We start from the raw sequence: 16,665 nt of genomic DNA on the forward strand, positions 1-16,665 counted from the left end.
ATCCTCATCATGATAAATATACTCATGAGTTTAAAGCAACGCATAAATTGTTTTCCAAAAGAGTGTATTTTAAACAAACAAGAGAAAAGGTAAGAAAAAAAAGGAGTGTGTCTATCATTCTATAATATTTTTTTTCTAGTACTTCATTAAAATTGATTAAGAAATGCAGACCTTTAACAAACTAAAGGAGTGCTATATTTTCGGACAAGTTCTTTGAGCTGAAGGGGAATAAGCTCTACTTGGTGTCTAAAAAGTACCATAACCTGCATGATCTCACTTGGTGGGATGCAGAATTCTGGAATATTCTCTAGATCTGGACATATGTCATCTAGTTGACTTGTATCATCATCTTCCATTACCATTCGATATATTTTTCTCATCTGATGATGTGTTGCATACGACAATTCAAGGTGTATGTCCATACGACCTGCGCGTACAATTGCAGGATCTAGTACATCTTTATGATTTGTCGTCATCATAAATATTATACCTTGCTCCAAGGTGTGGCCATCTAAGACCGACAGAAATGTACTCAGATTGAAACTTGATTCTTTTGAGTCATCATCTGTGGTTTGCCTTTGAATTCTGTCTTGGCGTCTATGTAAAACCTTTATTTTATTTTAGAAATAAAGAGAGAGAGAGAGAAAATACCTCACATAGATTAGGAGCAATATCGATAGTTAAAAGAGAAATATGTCTTAAAAACTTACGGGTGACATGGTGTCAATATCTTCAAACACTACAATAGAATTTGCGGGTACATTTGCAAATGCTTGATGTAAATCTGAATCAGATTTAACGTAACTTAGGTTTATAAAGTACATATGTCTTTTCAACTCTGATCTGTTTAAATTATAATAATAACAATCAAGGGTTTAGAATCTATGTAGATATACAAGTATATGTACATGTGTATATTGTATATCAGCCAATTTACTTACGCAACTGCAAACACAAGGCTAGTTTTTCCAGTGCCTGGCTGTCCATACAAGAGGTAACCACGTCGATATGGGAACCCGATACGTTGGTAGAATGCCTGGTTGCTAGCAAACGAGCTAATGTCTTGTTTCACAAGTTTTTCATTCGATGGACAAAGCGCAACGGTTGCTAGTCCCTGCACTTCATGTAAAGAACATATACGGACCCATTTGCCGGTTGCTGAATAATCATAACGGGTCCGGGTGAGTTTTCTTAGAGACTCGAGGTGGACCAGATAGTCTTTAGCTGCCTTGTCTACAAAAGCCCCAAGGATACCAACATTGACTGGTTTCGAAAAATTAGGCGCGATAGAGACTCGAATCGATCCGTCGTTGGGTCCTTCTTTTTGTTTGTCTACGGTCATCATCATATCTGAAACACCGGTGTTCGAGACTGGAGACTTTTGTGGCTCAAATTGGAGACAAATTGGATAGCCCTGGTGAACAAGATGATGGACTGGCTAGAATCAGTCTTTTTTCTTTCTTTTATATTTTTTTTGGCCTTATTCCAAGATTATTTATTTATTTATCTATTTATTTTTGCTATAAAAATGAATTCCTATTGTTTTGGAATGGTTACCTTGTTCTGGCTGTGGTACCATGTGAAATGCAGGTGGATCCAGTGGATCATGATCGACATGAAGCATGGGCCGAAGAGTATAGCCACCTTTTGTGTTTGTCTGAGTGTGTTTTGAGATGAGATGAGAGAGGGCCTGGTGGAAAACATTGGGGACTGCAGTGGTGTCGTGTGAGTGAATGGGATGAGCAGTGATGAGACTCAATAATCTGGCCTTTGTGTTGTGGGACCATGTGGACAATGTGGACTTACTGGTGTGGTAAGCATCATAAGCTGTTGGTTCTACAGTAACTGTAATCTCTCCATTGCGTGATCTTCGATAGGATTGCGTGTGAAGAAGAAGAAGATTAGAGATCACCCCGATGAGATGGATAAACAGTTTGGCTCCAATTAGAACGAGCGTTACTATTGCTGTGACAAGAAAAGTATCGACAGCATATATGCCAGTCTTTTGAATATAAAACTCGAGTTGAGTTGGGAGGTAGGCATAGAGAATAGCCTCTAGTTGAGAGAAAGTGAATGTTTGAAAAAAAGGAGCAAGAATAGTTGAAAGCTCATTATTATCAGGAAATCCTGTCATAATTTTTTTTTCTTCTTCTTTCTTCTTCTTCTTTTTTAATTACTTAATTAACAAAAGCAAATAATAAAATAAAATAAAAGAGAGTGAAAGAGAAAGAAAGAGAGAAATGGAGAAAAAGGTGTATACTCATAGCTTTGGTTGCTCCAGAGGTATGCCATTGGCTGCGGTGTCTTTCTGACTGCCAAAGAATAAGTGAACAGCGTCAACCAGGGCATCAACCTGCTCAAGAGTATTGTGTCCGTGAAGACATATGCGAACTCGTTCGTGTCCTTTGGGGACAGTTGGAGAGCAAATTGGCTTTACAGTGAAACCTTTTTTGTTTAAATAGGTAGCAAGGGCACGAACAGGTGCATTTCCGTTCAATACGATTCCTTGAATAGGGCTAGGAGATGGTAAGAGAGTTCCTATGGGCAATCGAATTGTCTGACGGAATCTTTTGGTCAAGAGATGAACGTGCTTTTGCATCTACAAGCCAAAATAATCGAGCATAATTAAGTATACACATATACATATATAGATATATATATATCTGTATATCTGTATAAATCTCACTTGTATAGTTGACCCGCTTTCCAATAAAGAATAAGCACATTTGATACTGGCAAGACTACTGTGGGTCATAAACGTTGAGTAAATCAAAGGCCTTGCATAGTTTATCAAGTAGTTACGAAGTATTGGAGACCCAAGAATGGCAGCTAAAGCAATATAGTGTGAATAAATGAACAAATAATATACATAATAACTAATAGAAGTAGTAGCATTTTTCCAAAAAAAAAAAGTTCATTACCACCATTGCTTGCTAATGCTTTGCTGAATGTATGTAGGCGAGCAAATACTTCATCTTCTAAACCATACATTGCGACTACACCTCGACCATTCTTTCCAAAAACACCAGTACTGTGGGCCTAATAGATATTTATGTGTATGCATGTATGTATATGCATATGTATATACATAGATAAAAAACAAGGAAAAAAAAGAAGGCAGGAGTTGGTTTGTATCAACCTGTGGGGTACAAAACTCCAGATTTTGATTCATCGTGTTCTCTTCTTCTTCTTCTTTCCTTTCTTTCTTTTTGATTTTTGTTTTTACCTCGTCAACAATTAAAAAGCCATTATCTTTTGCGGGCCAGCATTCTCGAATAGCAGCAACAATTTCTCTCAGAGGTGCAATATCACCATCCATAGAATACACAGTTTCTACTGCAACAAATACATTCTTATCTGGATGGCTTTGTTGGACATTTTTGAGGATGCGAATAAGATCATCCACGTCAGAATGTCTAAAAGATACACGGAGACCAGCTCTCGAGATACGCATGCCTTCGTGGACGCTGGCGTGAACCAGAGCATCATATACAATCACATCGCCTTTTTGGGGTACGGTGCTAAAGAGACCTGCATTGGCATCGAATCCCGAATTAAATAAGAGGGCAGACTCGGCCCGGTGAAAACGAGCCAGGGTACGTTCGAGATCTTCAGCATAAAGTGAATTTCCATCGAGAAGACGAGATCCTGTTGATCCGAGAATATTGTCGAGCGAATGAAGCTCATTGAGGAAAGCGTCTCGGAATGCACCACTGTATGCAAGACCGAGAAAGTCATTCGAAGAAAAGTCAATGGCGTCTTGGGGATTGATGACAAGTCTTCGGAGCTTTGCAATCTCACGTCTCTTTTCGAGTGTGTTACTGAGTTGATCTAACAGACGGGACATTGCTGTGGTGTGGGTGATCAACAGAGCAAGACAAGGCAAGTCAAAGAAACGGGTGGGTTAAAGAGAGAAAGACAAAAAGGAAAAGGGAAAAAGGAAAGGGTAAAGTTTATATTTTGCTCGACTATTCATAGATTGAAGTCGATTAATCGCCCTGAGTCATCCCGATAGATTTGAGGACATTCTAGACAGTCTCAAGCCTGACTCCGATCAGTTTGTTTTTAACAAGGCACCTTGAACTAATTGGCTTTTATTATTAATGCTAATTAATATTAAAGAAGTTGGTAGGTGACTAGAAGAAGTGTAAAAGAAATAGGAGTTTGACTTTCGAGTAATTAAAATACAAAAAAAAAAGACTCTCGAGCAAATAAACTAAAATTATTCGATAAAGCAGAGTACAAAATATAATATATATAAAATAAAATAAAAGATGAAATTACCATTCACAAACATTAAAGATAAAATGGTACAAGTTTTATTTTTTTAGTGTAATTTTTTTATTGGTTCAAAAGAGTACAATAATGTGAGTTTTTTTTTCTGGGGAGTATCATTATTCGTAACACACATATATGAATATATTATATATTTGTAGCTTTTTTTTAGGTTAGGAAAGTAACAGGTGGCTAAGACAAAAAAACTAAAAAAAAAAAAAAAAAAAAAAAAAGAGAGAGAAAGATGGAGATATAGAGATAAGGACTGATTGCGGGAATATTCAAGAGAACCAGAAAAGAAACGAAAAATTAAAAGGGCTCATAGGGTTCAGTAAGGGCTACACGAATAAATTTTTTTTTGGGTGAAATAGATATGAGCAAAATATTAAGTGGCTACCACAGCAGCAGAAGCAGCAACGGAAGCAGTAGAAATAGCAGAAACAGCAACAGAAACAGCAGCAATAAAATAAAATAATAGAATAGAATAATAGAATAAAACACGGGGGTACCAGTTTCATGACGAATAGAGGGGAATATGTCCATAAAAAGGCATTTTTATCGATTTTTTATTTTATATGTTAAAATTTTCATTTCTACGTGTAACTTAATCTTTGTTCTTCTTTTCTTCAATGACAACTCTTGGTCCATCCCTCGTATTCCAAAATGCCTACCAGCTATCCAGCATACTAGACAAACACCCTTCTCTGTCTCTGTCTCTGAAGTTGCGTGGAAGTACCGACCGACTGATTTCGTACACAGTCTGTACTATCAGACAGCTTATCCAATGCTCAAATCAAAAAGCATCATATCAACACATGCTTCTTCCTGACCTTCACACCTTTATCCGGCATGTCTATCGTCAATGTCGTCTGACGCCAACTGTACTAGTGATTGCTCTCATCTATCTCTTGCGATTAAAGAAGAATCTACATAGTAATGCGCGAGGAGGTAAAAAGAAAGAGCAAATAGAGAATAACAATTGATCAATTATTCACAATTATTTACAATTGTAGAGTACGATACTCCTTACAAGTTTTTTCTTGCGTCTGTAATGGTGTCTTCAAAATACATTGAGGATTGTGTGACTCATGCACCATCAATTTATCGCATTGTATCACCACTCTATATTCCTCAGGAACTCAATGCTATGGAGCGCAGCTTTTTGGGTGTACTAAAGGTAAAATAGATCAATAGATAATAATATATCTAAAAAAGACTCGATAATTCTACCCAGTTGGTTGTGTATACAACACCAATAGCAATACCAAAAATAATACAAAGAGAACATCTTTTTCTAAATCGAGGGATGCTTTTGTTAGTTTGATCTTTATGTCGACATTGTAGACCTCTACAACTTTGTAGACAAGCGCCAGGAGGTCCTTGGTTTGGAACTGGGCCTAAAATGAAATGTACAAGCGGTTTATTGATCGACACACGAGAGACCTTTCCATACACACATACATACAATACACAATACACATTATACTCCACTCAGTGCGCCCAGTGCACAATCTATTATATATATATATATATATTAACTATCATCACCAAGCATTTTATCCTGTAATATCCTCATTTTCTTTTATTAAATTCTTACAATCAATACATATTATTCATATTCATATTCTTGTTCATATTCTTGTTCATATTCTTGTTCTTCTTCATGACATTGTTCGGCTTTATTTTCTTTTATTCATGATGTACACGTGTATGTATATGTATTTGTATATTTCTCAATATCTAAAAGGCTTTTTCTGTCTGTGTCTGTGTTTGTCTATAATTAGAGAATGGTAATATTGACCGTTTCTCTTGTTTAAAAGATACACGAAAAGAAATAAAGAAACCAGAAAATAAATTAGAGTGTAAAAATAATAAAGAATAATATATAGTTTAAAAGGGGTATAGATACCTGACTATCTAACTATTTGACTAGGGTCAAAGCAGATTCCAATGAGACTAATGTCAAGAATAACACTATTGTATTTCGTATTTCGTATTAAAAAGAAAACAGCATTGTATTGTATTAAATTAGATTGTATAATTGGCAGATAATACTATTGTTAGATTATTTATTTATTACTTTTTCTTTGCCTTTCTTTGCTTTGCCTCTATTGCTATATATATATCTCCTTGAGGGGGAGAAGAGAGAGAGAGAGGGGATTGAATATGTTACATGGCCAAAAATATTGTCTATTTTAGATTTCACACTAAAATATCTTTTACCCTTTGCTACTCTTTCTTTTTCAATTTTAATTAGTATTTTTTATTCTGCTTTTTATTCACCTATAATAATTTGGCTTGATTGTTCTATAAAAAAATCGTTAGGCAATAATAAATTGCGTCTTTTATTATTATTATGATTGTTGCTATAATATACTTCAAATATTCCTTTTACCCGTAAACAAGGAACCCGATTTCAGCGTGGGAAGATTAAGGTTTTCATTGATATTTCTCATACTTTTCACCCTATCAGGAAATATTCTTCCGAATGGTACATATATATATATAAATATATACATATATGTATATATTTATAAATAATTATACAAGTATTTATAAATCTGGTTATGAGTTTAAGCGGTCTTATCAGATTTATATTGGATTTTTATTATTATTTTTATTATTTTTATTAATAAAACTCATTACATTGTCTTTTTACAAAATAAAATAAAAGGGGAGCAAAAGACAGACAACCAGACAGGCAAACGATTAATAAACAAGGCACAAAAACAACTCGTTTGCTTTAAAGAAAAGAAAAGAAGAAGAAGAAAAAATGGAAATTTGTGATCAATCTTATACATTACACACAAACACAAACACAAACACAAACACAAACCTACATAGATACAGACCTAAGATCATATGTATTTGTATGCATATATATATATACATCTTGGTAGATTTCTGACGCCAATAAAACCAGAAAACAAAGAAGAAAGATAGATATAATAGAGGCGTATTTATGTAATAAAGGTACATGAGTTCTACTAATAATTACACAATTAACAAACTACCTGTGCGCTCCAATAAACAAACATCTTTTATAGAAAAAAAAAGGTAGACTATACAGACAAATTTATTGATTTATTGATTTATTGATGATTTTAATCCGGTTGCTGAATAAAGACAGTAATTTCTTATTTGTGTGTGTACATTTATATAATAACGCGGAGATAAACCTTTTGTCTTTAGACCTTGACTACACATACAATATTTTCTGGTTGAATTTCAGATAAATTATAACTCTTCTTTGAATAAGTAATAAAGTAACAAACCCTAAATAACATACATGAATATATTGGTGGATGTTATGGCAATTTAAATAAAGAAGTAAATATTATCATCTCTTCTTTTTTTTTCTCTTGGTTATATTTTTGTAGAAAATAATAGGAAAATCTGCAGATGCTGTCAAATATACCTTGTCTTATACATGGTTTATTACAGCTTGGAAAACAGCAAGATTGTTCAATTCAATTCAATTCAATTCAATTCAAATCAAAAACCTATTTGTTCTGGTTGTATACTATATAAAAGTGCTAATTACCCTGCAAGTTTAAATGAAAGAATATTATTATTACTTTTTAAAAAAGCACAAGAAAGATAATTAGTTGTCTGAAATTCCAGATAGATTAGTTATACATTCATACATGCACATATGTATGTATGTGTCATATGCAGGTGCAAGCAATTCAGATTTGTGTAGAAATAAAAGTTATAACCTTGCCCTTATTATATTTGTATGCATGGTTGTGTCATTTATTGACCTTGGTTTGAACACCAAGCATTAGCACTTCTTGCTTCAATTACAACATTTGGCGGGTTAGAGTTTGTCAACACTTGACAAAAACAATCAAATGAAACTAGTTGAATTCAAGGGCTTACAAAGAGAAATATAATTGTATTATGATTATGCCTACCAATAATACTTCTTGATGTTTCTGCTGCTCTTGTTGTCTAAAGTCGTTAATCTGGTATAAGTGACTATACTATACTATAGTTGCACGCCTAAATTGTATGTGAATAAAGAGGAAGGAGGCGAGGGATAGGGAAGAGATGCTGCATTGGGATAAATAACAAAGCATATTTTATCATATAATCAAATTTATCCCCTCGTAGGAGCAAACACCTGTGGCAATCTTTCTTTCTTTATTACTTTTTTTTGGCTTTGAATTTAATTATTTCTTTATACAAAAATGAAAATTGGAAAAAAAAAATCGTTCAATTTCAAGGGTCCTTATCTTTTGCTTATGTATTCTTATTATTTTTGAACAATTCAAGTCAAGCCTAGATAAAAGAAAATCATACAATATGTGATGCGCAGTGGCTGTCATCCCAAGAAACTGGAATGGGAAAGCCAGGAAAATCAGGAAAACCAGGAAAATCAGGAATAACTGGGAAAATATCGTTACATCTTTTCCCTCTTTTTCTTTGATTAAATACAGATACAGATAGAAATGCATATATATTAGTAAGGTTATTATAAAAGATAATAAGAAGAAAATGACTACAGGGTGACATTTTATTGTATCCCAATACAAACACTATTACAGCCTTGGAAAATCACATCTCTTAATTACCATTATCATTATTATCATTTCCTCAAACAGAAATATAAAATTACAGCAAATTACAAATTACAAATTACAAATTACAACAAATTACAATGAAAAAAATAAAATAAAATAAAATAAAATAAAATAAAATAGGTACAAAGAAACGTCAATGGTAATTATTACTTTAAAGTATCAAATAAAGCAGCAGTAAAGCCATCAGAGTTACTACTAACATGATCTCTATTGGAAAAAAAATAGGAGGTTTTTTTTATAGGGAGAAAAAAATTTTACTCAATATTTTGTAGCAAAATAAGAATGCATGCTATCTATTGTCTATGAGTCTATATCTATTTTATATATCTATCTTTTTATGCTTGACTAAAAATGTATACATATATATATACATATATACATATGTATGTATATATATATATAGTCTTATTGACTTACCTGTTGGAAATAGCCAGTGTTTGAACCATGCCCATGAAATATCTCTTCTTTGAGCAGCCTTAATCTTCGTTTGTAGTTCGTCAAGTTGTTTAGTAGAATCAACGCCTCTATTATACTTTTCAATCGAAGCAATAATCGACCTATGTTTAGCTCTTGCATTCTTTAAATTAACACCCTGTATGTTTGCCTCCATCAATATGTGTTCCATAGTATTCTCTCGGTTCAATCGATTTTGAGTAATAGCATTATCTAGTAGCTAAAAAAATAATAATAATTAATCAGATTTTGATTTTTGATTTTTATGATTGAAACCAAGTACTTACTTCAACATCATCATCAAGTTGTTTAAGCTTCTCCACATAGTCTATAATCTCTTTTTTGTTGAATTCAATCTTTTGCTCTTCAAGTTTCAAGAGGTATTGGAGCTGCTCAATATTATCTTTCAATGTCGCGACCAGCACGTTTCCTGTTCTATTATTTACATTTCCATAAAAGAAAAATTGAGTTGAGTTGAGTTGAGTTGAATTGAATTATGTATCTTATGTAATAGTATTTTACATGGGTTCAACATCAGTCAGTCCTTGGACACTTGCTGTTCGTTTCTCTCGGCGTGGTTGCCAAACATGAGATACATTATAAGCTGGTTGTGATTGATTTGTATCTTTCTTGATAATACTGGGTCGTCTCTTTGGTAGTTCAGTCCCAGACTCGTCTGCAGTCAGGAACATATCTGCTTCGACGTCAATCTCATTTCCTGAGACGCTGTGAGACCTTTCTTTTCGTGATGATTTCTTTAATCTTGACAAGAACTTTTTGCTTTTTGGGGGTCTTTCAGGAAGAACTACAATAATAAATTGAATTGAATTGAATTGAATTATAATTACATAATATAATATATTGTTTATGTTATTTTAAAGTGACCAAAAGTAAATTAGTTTCATTATTATTCTTATTACCCTGTAGAGCTGTTTGATATCTTTGCAAAACGGCATCGTCGTCATCCTCACTAGTATGGGATTCAGCATAAAATGTAGGGGTTGGTGCTGAAGCAAGCTTCCAGTAATCCTTGGCAATCTTTGATGCATTCGAACGTTTAAAATGTCGAACATTGCTAACGAATCTAGACATCCCAGCTTTGGACGGGCGTTTTTGTTGAACTGGTGCAGGAGTGTCGATAGGTTTGGATTGGTAAGTTTGGTCATTGAGAGATTCAACAAGATGGACGTTATTCAAGCGTTGCTGGAAAGATACTGTAGAGAGAGAGGCATCTCTGCTAACACCAGTCTTGAGGTATTCATTAACCTCATCAAACTCCATGATTGTCTTGTGAAGAGGATGATTACAAATACAAACAAAATCATCTCACTCCACTTTATGCCGCCGCCAACTTTTTTTTTACCCCCACACTTTCTATCTCCATCCCTCTCGCCCCATTTGTGTAAGACAGCTGAGAAGTCACGGGATCGATTAGATAAGCTCAAGACAATAGAGTGTATATATATATTTATGTAGTATAGTGTGTAACTATTGCCCTTTTGTTTTGTCTTTATTTTATTTTATTATGTCTTTTTGCAACTTCTAATATATATATACTTCTTCTACAAAAAGTTTTTTAGCATACACAATACATTAATCGTACAATAATTCAAGTCTTCCAACATATGCATATAAAACAAATAAATCTTAATGTAAAAGTCAGAGAGATAGATAGAAAAATGAATTTTATATGTATAATCAATAACCTCTTATGATTTAAATTCGATTAATGCCTTTCTTTCTTGATCTTGATCTTGATCTTATTACTGCCTTTTATTACATATATATATATATATGTGTGTATGTGTGTGTGTGTGTTTATGCATAGGATTTTAAGCTTGTAACTAGAAAACAAAACTCTATTTCTATTTTCTATCCCATTTCAAGTATGCACAGATACAAACTCTGCATTGTTAAATACAAAGACAAGGCTATTCACATATTTTATTTTTTTATTTTTTTATATATTCACATATAGCTTACTAGAGTTTATTAAAATAAAATCTTTAACTGCAAATACAGTTATTACTATCAATTAGCCTTTCATTTAATGACACGCCACTGAGCTACTACTACTACTATTACTACTACTATTATTATTTCTATTATTCTGCAAGCAAGTGATTGTTAGCTTATGAGAGAAAATAAAAAATAGACAAATAATATGGTGTAGTTTAGGGGAGAGGAGAGTGTTGGAGAAAGTAGAAGGAAAAAAAAGTTAGAAACCAAAAGCCAAAGATCAAAAGGTTAAAGGCTAAAGGCCAAGCCACGCCACATACAAAAAAAGAAAACCCCGCTCATTTCTGTAAATAAATAGCGGTTACCCGTTCAAAAAGACAAAGTGACCCTATTCATTACAATGTCTGCAATTCTGCGCCTCCCTGAAAGCACAGCAAAGGACGTTTCCTTGGTCTATCAGTTTGTCAAGGCCCAAAACGTTGCTAAAGTTGAGTCTGCAACTGAACTGTCCTTGGAGGTAATGCAGTAATGCAGTATTTCATTATATATATACACACGTATACACATTTACCTATATATCTACCTACATACCCACACACACACACACACACACACACACATATATATATATATTGTGTGCGCAAATTTATATTATACTATGAACCACACGAAACAAATATATTTTTCTCTTTTGCTTCTCTTTTAAAGGAAGAAAGAAATAATAAAATAAAATAATATTAAAGCTCTAAACTTTGTTTGTATTTATATATGTATATGTATTGCTTATGGACGCGTAGGTTTCTGGTGATGTCGTCGAAGGTGCTGTCACCATTGCCAAGTACTTTGCTGCCAAGAACCAGCCCGAACTCCTCGGCTCTTCCAAGACTGAGCAAGTCGAGGTAAAAATAAAATAAATATTAAAAATATGGGCTATTGGCTTCCTTGGCAAAAGAAGGAAAAGAGGTTTTTTTTTAATAAAAAAAAGAGAAATAAAGAAGGATTTAAAGAAGTAGTCAGTAGTATCAGTAGCTTGGCTTACGTCACATATATTGATTGATTTCTAACATATATTTTGAATACCCCTTCTACCCTATTATTATTATTCTAAAAAAAATAAAGGTTGAAGAATGGCTCTCGTGGGTCATTGCCCTCAAAGCTCTTGAAAAAAAGCAAGTTGTTGCTACCTTGAAGGTAAACACTATTAGTGTGCACATACATAAATACATGAATACTGCACATGTGTGTGTGTGCGCTGGTAATTTTTTGAATCTATATTCATCAATTTTCATTACTTAGAAATTGGACGCACATCTCAGCACCCGCACCTTTGTGGCCTTGAACCGTCTTACCATTGCCGATCTCTTGATCTTTGCCAACGTGCACAAGTTCTCTGTAAGTCGCAATTGAATAACATACATTACGAAACAAGCAAAAAGCAAAAAAAAGGAAAAAGAAACAAGAAGAAAAAGAGGAATTTAATGCGTATATATCGTTGGAATTCATTCTTATTCTTGTGTATGTGAATAGAAAGAGATCAAGGTCACCACCATGCCCAACGTCTTGAGATGGTTCGATCTTATCCAGAATGTTGCTGTTAAGAACAACAACATCAAGGACTTTGACCTCATTGAGATCAACTTGAAGGATGTTCCTGAACCTGTCTTTGCTGCACCTGTTGCCGTAAGTATTTCAAAGGATTAGAGAGAGAGAGTGAGATTACTAAACATACACAATATGAGATTAGAAGAAGGACAAGAAGGCTGCTGCTGCTGGTGACAAGGCTGCCAAGTCTGATGAAAAGGCACCTAAGGCCGATGCCAAGGCTGCCAAGGCTGACGAGAAGGCACCTAAGGCTGAGGAAAAGGGTGACAAGAAGGATAAGAAAGATAAGAAGGAAAAGAAGGAAAAGAAGGAAAAGAAGCCCGGTAAGTTATATATATAAACAAACATAGAATTATAGCTAAAGAAAAACAATCGATGAATATTTTTGTATTTCTTTTTATCTGACATGACATGTAAAACATATAGCTGCTGCCCCCGTTGAGTCTGACCAGGCTCCTGTCTCCAGATTGGACATCCGTGTTGGTTTCATCCACTCTTGCAAGAAGCATCCTGATGCTGATTCTCTTTATGTCGAGGAGATTGACCTTGGTGATGGTGCCGGTGTTCACCGCACCGTTGTTTCTGGCTTGGTCCGCTGGGTCCCTATTGAGGAGATGCAGGTACGCTTATAAACACACACACACATATATATATATACATATTTAAAAGCGAGTGAATATATTTGAATATATCTACCTACCTACCTACCTACCTACCCACCACCTACCTTACCAGAATGATTTTCTTGCTAATATAAAAATGTAACGTGTATTTTTTTTAAAAAAAAATTGCATTTGTTTATTGTATTAGAACCGTTGGGTTATCTGCTTGGCCAACTTGAAGCCTGCTAGCATGCGTGGTATTAAGTCTGAGGCCATGGTACTGTGCGCCACTGCCAACGATGGTAGCAAGGTTGAATTGCTTGCTCCTGTCGATACTAGCAAGGTCCAACCCGGTGACAGAGTATTCTTTGAGGGAATGGAAGGTAATAAGACTATACATATAGATACAAGAGTAAAATATTTTTTATTGGTTGCGTGGTTGCGTGGTTACTTGGCAAAGAGATTACTTAGTTACCTGTTTTTTTTATCTCACTCTAATATGCTTTTTTATTTATTTACTTTAGGTGAACCCGAGAAGATTCTTCCTCCCAAGAAGAAGTACTGGGAAGCTGTTCAGCCTGACTTCAAAACTGAGGATGATACCTTGGCTTACTTCCAAGGAAAGCCTTTCTTGATCAAGACTGCCTCTGGTGAGACTGTCAAGTGCAAGGTTGCTACTGTTCAGGGTGGTGGAATCAAATAAATTGATTTACTTTACAAATAATGACAACAACAACAACAACAATAATAATAATAATAATAATAATAATACTAATACTAATAATTGCACATATGGAATAACTACACATACACCCATCAATTCACACATGTATTCTTTTATTGAATTCATGCATGCGGTGTTCCAAGCGGTTGGGCAAAAAACAATAATGATGCAGACAAAATGTCTAATGAAGCATAATTCTCTTTCTTCTTCCTTTTCATTTATTTATTTATTTATTGCTGCTCATAAAATTAAGCGAGTGTGACGCGATTACAAAGAAAAATATATAGTTGTAGATATAAAAAGAAGTATATTTTTTGATCTGTCACACAGTCACATATTGTTGAGATGAAAAATTGTGTGTATTTCTTTTTTGATACCACTATATGTCTTTACATAGTAGAGTATTTGAATAATTTAATATACAATTATTGTTATTAATAGTGCTGCTATTACTTAAATAAATATATGTGTGTACATGCTATTCACCAGCGTACGAGGGAATTGTCGAAGGAATTGACAAAATTTCTAAAATAAGGACTCTAGTTACAAAAGAAAAATATATATACTAAACGACCATACTTTATAAAGCTCATTTGCTATAGCCAAGATGAAACAGATCATTGACAAAAAATAAAAAAAGGACAGGGTATTTTAGTAAATGATTAAAAAACATATGCTTAATAACAAGCGGAATCTTATATGGCGTGGCTCAATTCCCTCGTACGCTGGTGAATAGCAAAACCCTATTTTTAAGAAAGTGCCATATTCAATAAGCCTGACTGTATAGCAATTTAAAGAACATTTGAGTTGTAATATAGAAGCATTTCAAACTTTACTAAACCTCTTGTGTACTAGATGCTGTGTATAGCGTGTTGTATATAGGCGTGTATTAAATAGTTTGTCCTTGGAAGGTGTAGAAGTGCGTTTTTCTTCTCTTCTTCCATTTGCTTGAGAAAATTCCGTTTATGACGACAAAAGCGAATGTACGAAACACAAGCCGCTCTTTTGTTTTTTTTTGGGGGAGAGGCATATGGCTCTGTAATAAGGTTTATTTTCAACGTGGGTATTGTCCTAAAAAGGCAATCTCGCTGTTTAGTTGATATATACGAAACTAAAAAATAGAGGTGTCTTCAAGCCTGAATTGCAAACGTTTTCAAGTTTGTATTTTACTCGGCGAATAAAATTCCAATGTCTGTTTGCCGAATTTCATGGTGGCTATTTAGTGAGCATTTGAGCTTATTTTTCTCCCTTCAAAACAAAACATAAGATAGCCAGGAGTCTCTTCTTTACATTTAATTAATAGAGTAGGCCTCGGAAAGCCAATCTTATTAAGGTCTATTTTCCTTATATTTTTTTCAGTGTTAATATTTTCAACTTATAAATCCTCACAGCTGTGTCTGAGTTTTATTTTTATTTTTGATTGGGTTTTACAAATAATTATTTTTTAGCTGTCTTGAAATTATCACAACTCGACACCCTCTATAATTAAATAAAATATCGCATTTTTTTTTTTAAAAAAAAAGATAAATCTGAGCATATCATTCGCTCCATACAAACAAAAAAATTTTAAAAAAAAGTGTTGTAAGTTTTGAAAAAATAGCGTCAAAATCCTTTAATTACTACAAACTAACAGCAGTCACAGTCCATCTGAACTTTTAAAGTACTGCTTTGACATTAATAATAGAAAGAATAAATACACTCCTTCCTCTCTTGCTTACCTTTAAAAGAAACTATATAATCAGCCTTTATTTTAATTGTAGACTAAAAACAAATTATAGAACTTTAATTATAAAGCTGATATAAAAACAAAAAAATAGAAAAGAATTGCTAATAACATTGTTGGAAATGACAGCATCTAAAGTTCTGTCCTCGTAACTTTTATAGTCCATAACATACAAGACTTTAACCTATTACTTTTACTTTTTCGCAAATACAATTGATGGGATTTTGAATTATTTTGGATTGACTCCAACCAAATATTCTAAATACGGCATATCTGCATATTTTTTTAGGTATCTTTATTCTTCTTATAAGCGATTCAACAAATGTATGATGTTTTATATTCGAGTTTTATGGTTTTTATTGATCAAAATAATATATATAAAGAAGTATGCGAAGAAGAAGTGGTGATTTATATTATATTTAGTAATGTTCAAACTATAAGCTTTCTATAATATATATATTTATATGCTACTTTTTACCCTTTCTATTTAAAAATCAACAACACTTCTCTAAACACTTTACTATTAATGAGCGCATATATTAATTGACTTTTTCTTATCAAAACGTGTATGCTTGATTCCTATTTTGAGAAATTATAAGGCAGATTCTCTATGATTCTCTAAATCCTTTATTTCTAATGGGCATGCGTGTAATCTTGACAACCAGACTGTACATCATACAGTTTTCTTTCTGTCATTTCTGCTCAAAATTATTGATGGCTAGATTCACTGATTTATATTTT

General features: G+C 33.5%; 6 protein-coding genes across 6 annotated transcripts; 3 read left to right on the forward strand and 3 right to left on the reverse strand.

Annotated features, from left to right (window-relative positions):
* Positions 1-173: 173 nt before the first annotated feature.
* PHYBLDRAFT_59395 (hypothetical protein) lies at positions 174-2,134 on the reverse strand (the record flags this gene model as incomplete). Its single annotated transcript, XM_018440487.1, has 4 exons — positions 174-608; positions 711-843; positions 942-1,434; positions 1,558-2,134. 4 exons carry the CDS (start codon positions 2,132-2,134, stop codon positions 174-176), a joined length of 1,638 nt encoding a protein of 545 aa, XP_018293904.1.
* A 126-nt stretch (positions 2,135-2,260) lies between these two features.
* On the reverse strand, positions 2,261-3,938 carry PHYBLDRAFT_75888 (hypothetical protein; the record flags this gene model as incomplete). Its single annotated transcript, XM_018443103.1, has 4 exons — positions 3,227-3,938; positions 2,922-3,039; positions 2,687-2,829; positions 2,261-2,599 (listed from the first exon to the last, which is right to left on the reverse strand). The coding sequence occupies exons 1-4, from the start codon at positions 3,845-3,847 to the stop codon at positions 2,261-2,263; spliced, it is 1,221 nt and encodes a 406-aa protein (XP_018293905.1). The 5' UTR covers positions 3,848-3,938.
* A 966-nt stretch (positions 3,939-4,904) lies between these two features.
* Positions 4,905-5,906, forward strand: PHYBLDRAFT_180440 (cyclin; the record flags this gene model as incomplete). Its single annotated transcript, XM_018438315.1, has 3 exons — positions 4,905-5,223; positions 5,289-5,452; positions 5,595-5,906. The coding sequence occupies 3 exons, from the start codon at positions 4,905-4,907 to the stop codon at positions 5,679-5,681; spliced, it is 570 nt and encodes a 189-aa protein (XP_018293906.1). The 3' UTR covers positions 5,682-5,906.
* Positions 5,907-8,836: 2,930 nt separating this feature from the next.
* Positions 8,837-9,477, reverse strand: PHYBLDRAFT_158159 (hypothetical protein). Its single transcript, XM_018433745.1, has one exon. It carries the CDS (start codon positions 9,435-9,437, stop codon positions 9,267-9,269), a length of 171 nt encoding a protein of 56 aa, XP_018293907.1. The 5' UTR covers positions 9,438-9,477; the 3' UTR covers positions 8,837-9,266.
* Positions 9,478-11,642: 2,165 nt separating this feature from the next.
* Positions 11,643-13,168, forward strand: PHYBLDRAFT_158160 (hypothetical protein; the record flags this gene model as incomplete). The annotated part of the gene is made up of 6 exons (XM_018433746.1): positions 11,643-11,790; positions 12,071-12,172; positions 12,393-12,464; positions 12,570-12,665; positions 12,801-12,953; positions 13,018-13,168. Coding segments are annotated over exons 1-6 (665 nt in total), but the record flags the coding sequence as incomplete, so codon positions are not given.
* Positions 13,169-13,336: 168 nt separating this feature from the next.
* PHYBLDRAFT_110294 (hypothetical protein) lies at positions 13,337-14,180 on the forward strand (the record flags this gene model as incomplete). Its single annotated transcript, XM_018428159.1, has 3 exons — positions 13,337-13,495; positions 13,686-13,860; positions 14,002-14,180. Coding segments are annotated over 3 exons (513 nt in total), but the record flags the coding sequence as incomplete, so codon positions are not given.
* Between the last annotated feature and the right edge of the window lie 2,485 nt (positions 14,181-16,665).

The sequence above is a fragment of the Phycomyces blakesleeanus genome (genome assembly GCF_001638985.1).
Source record: "Phycomyces blakesleeanus NRRL 1555(-) unplaced genomic scaffold PHYBLscaffold_6, whole genome shotgun sequence".
Classification (NCBI taxonomy): Eukaryota; Fungi; Mucoromycota; class Mucoromycetes; order Mucorales; family Phycomycetaceae; genus Phycomyces; species Phycomyces blakesleeanus.

What these genes read in the sequence shown, in the direction of transcription:
- PHYBLDRAFT_158159 (XM_018433745.1), bottom strand. Translation starts at nt 9,437, where the DNA reads ATGCAAGAGCTAAACATAGGTCGATTATTGCTTCGATTGAAAAGTATA.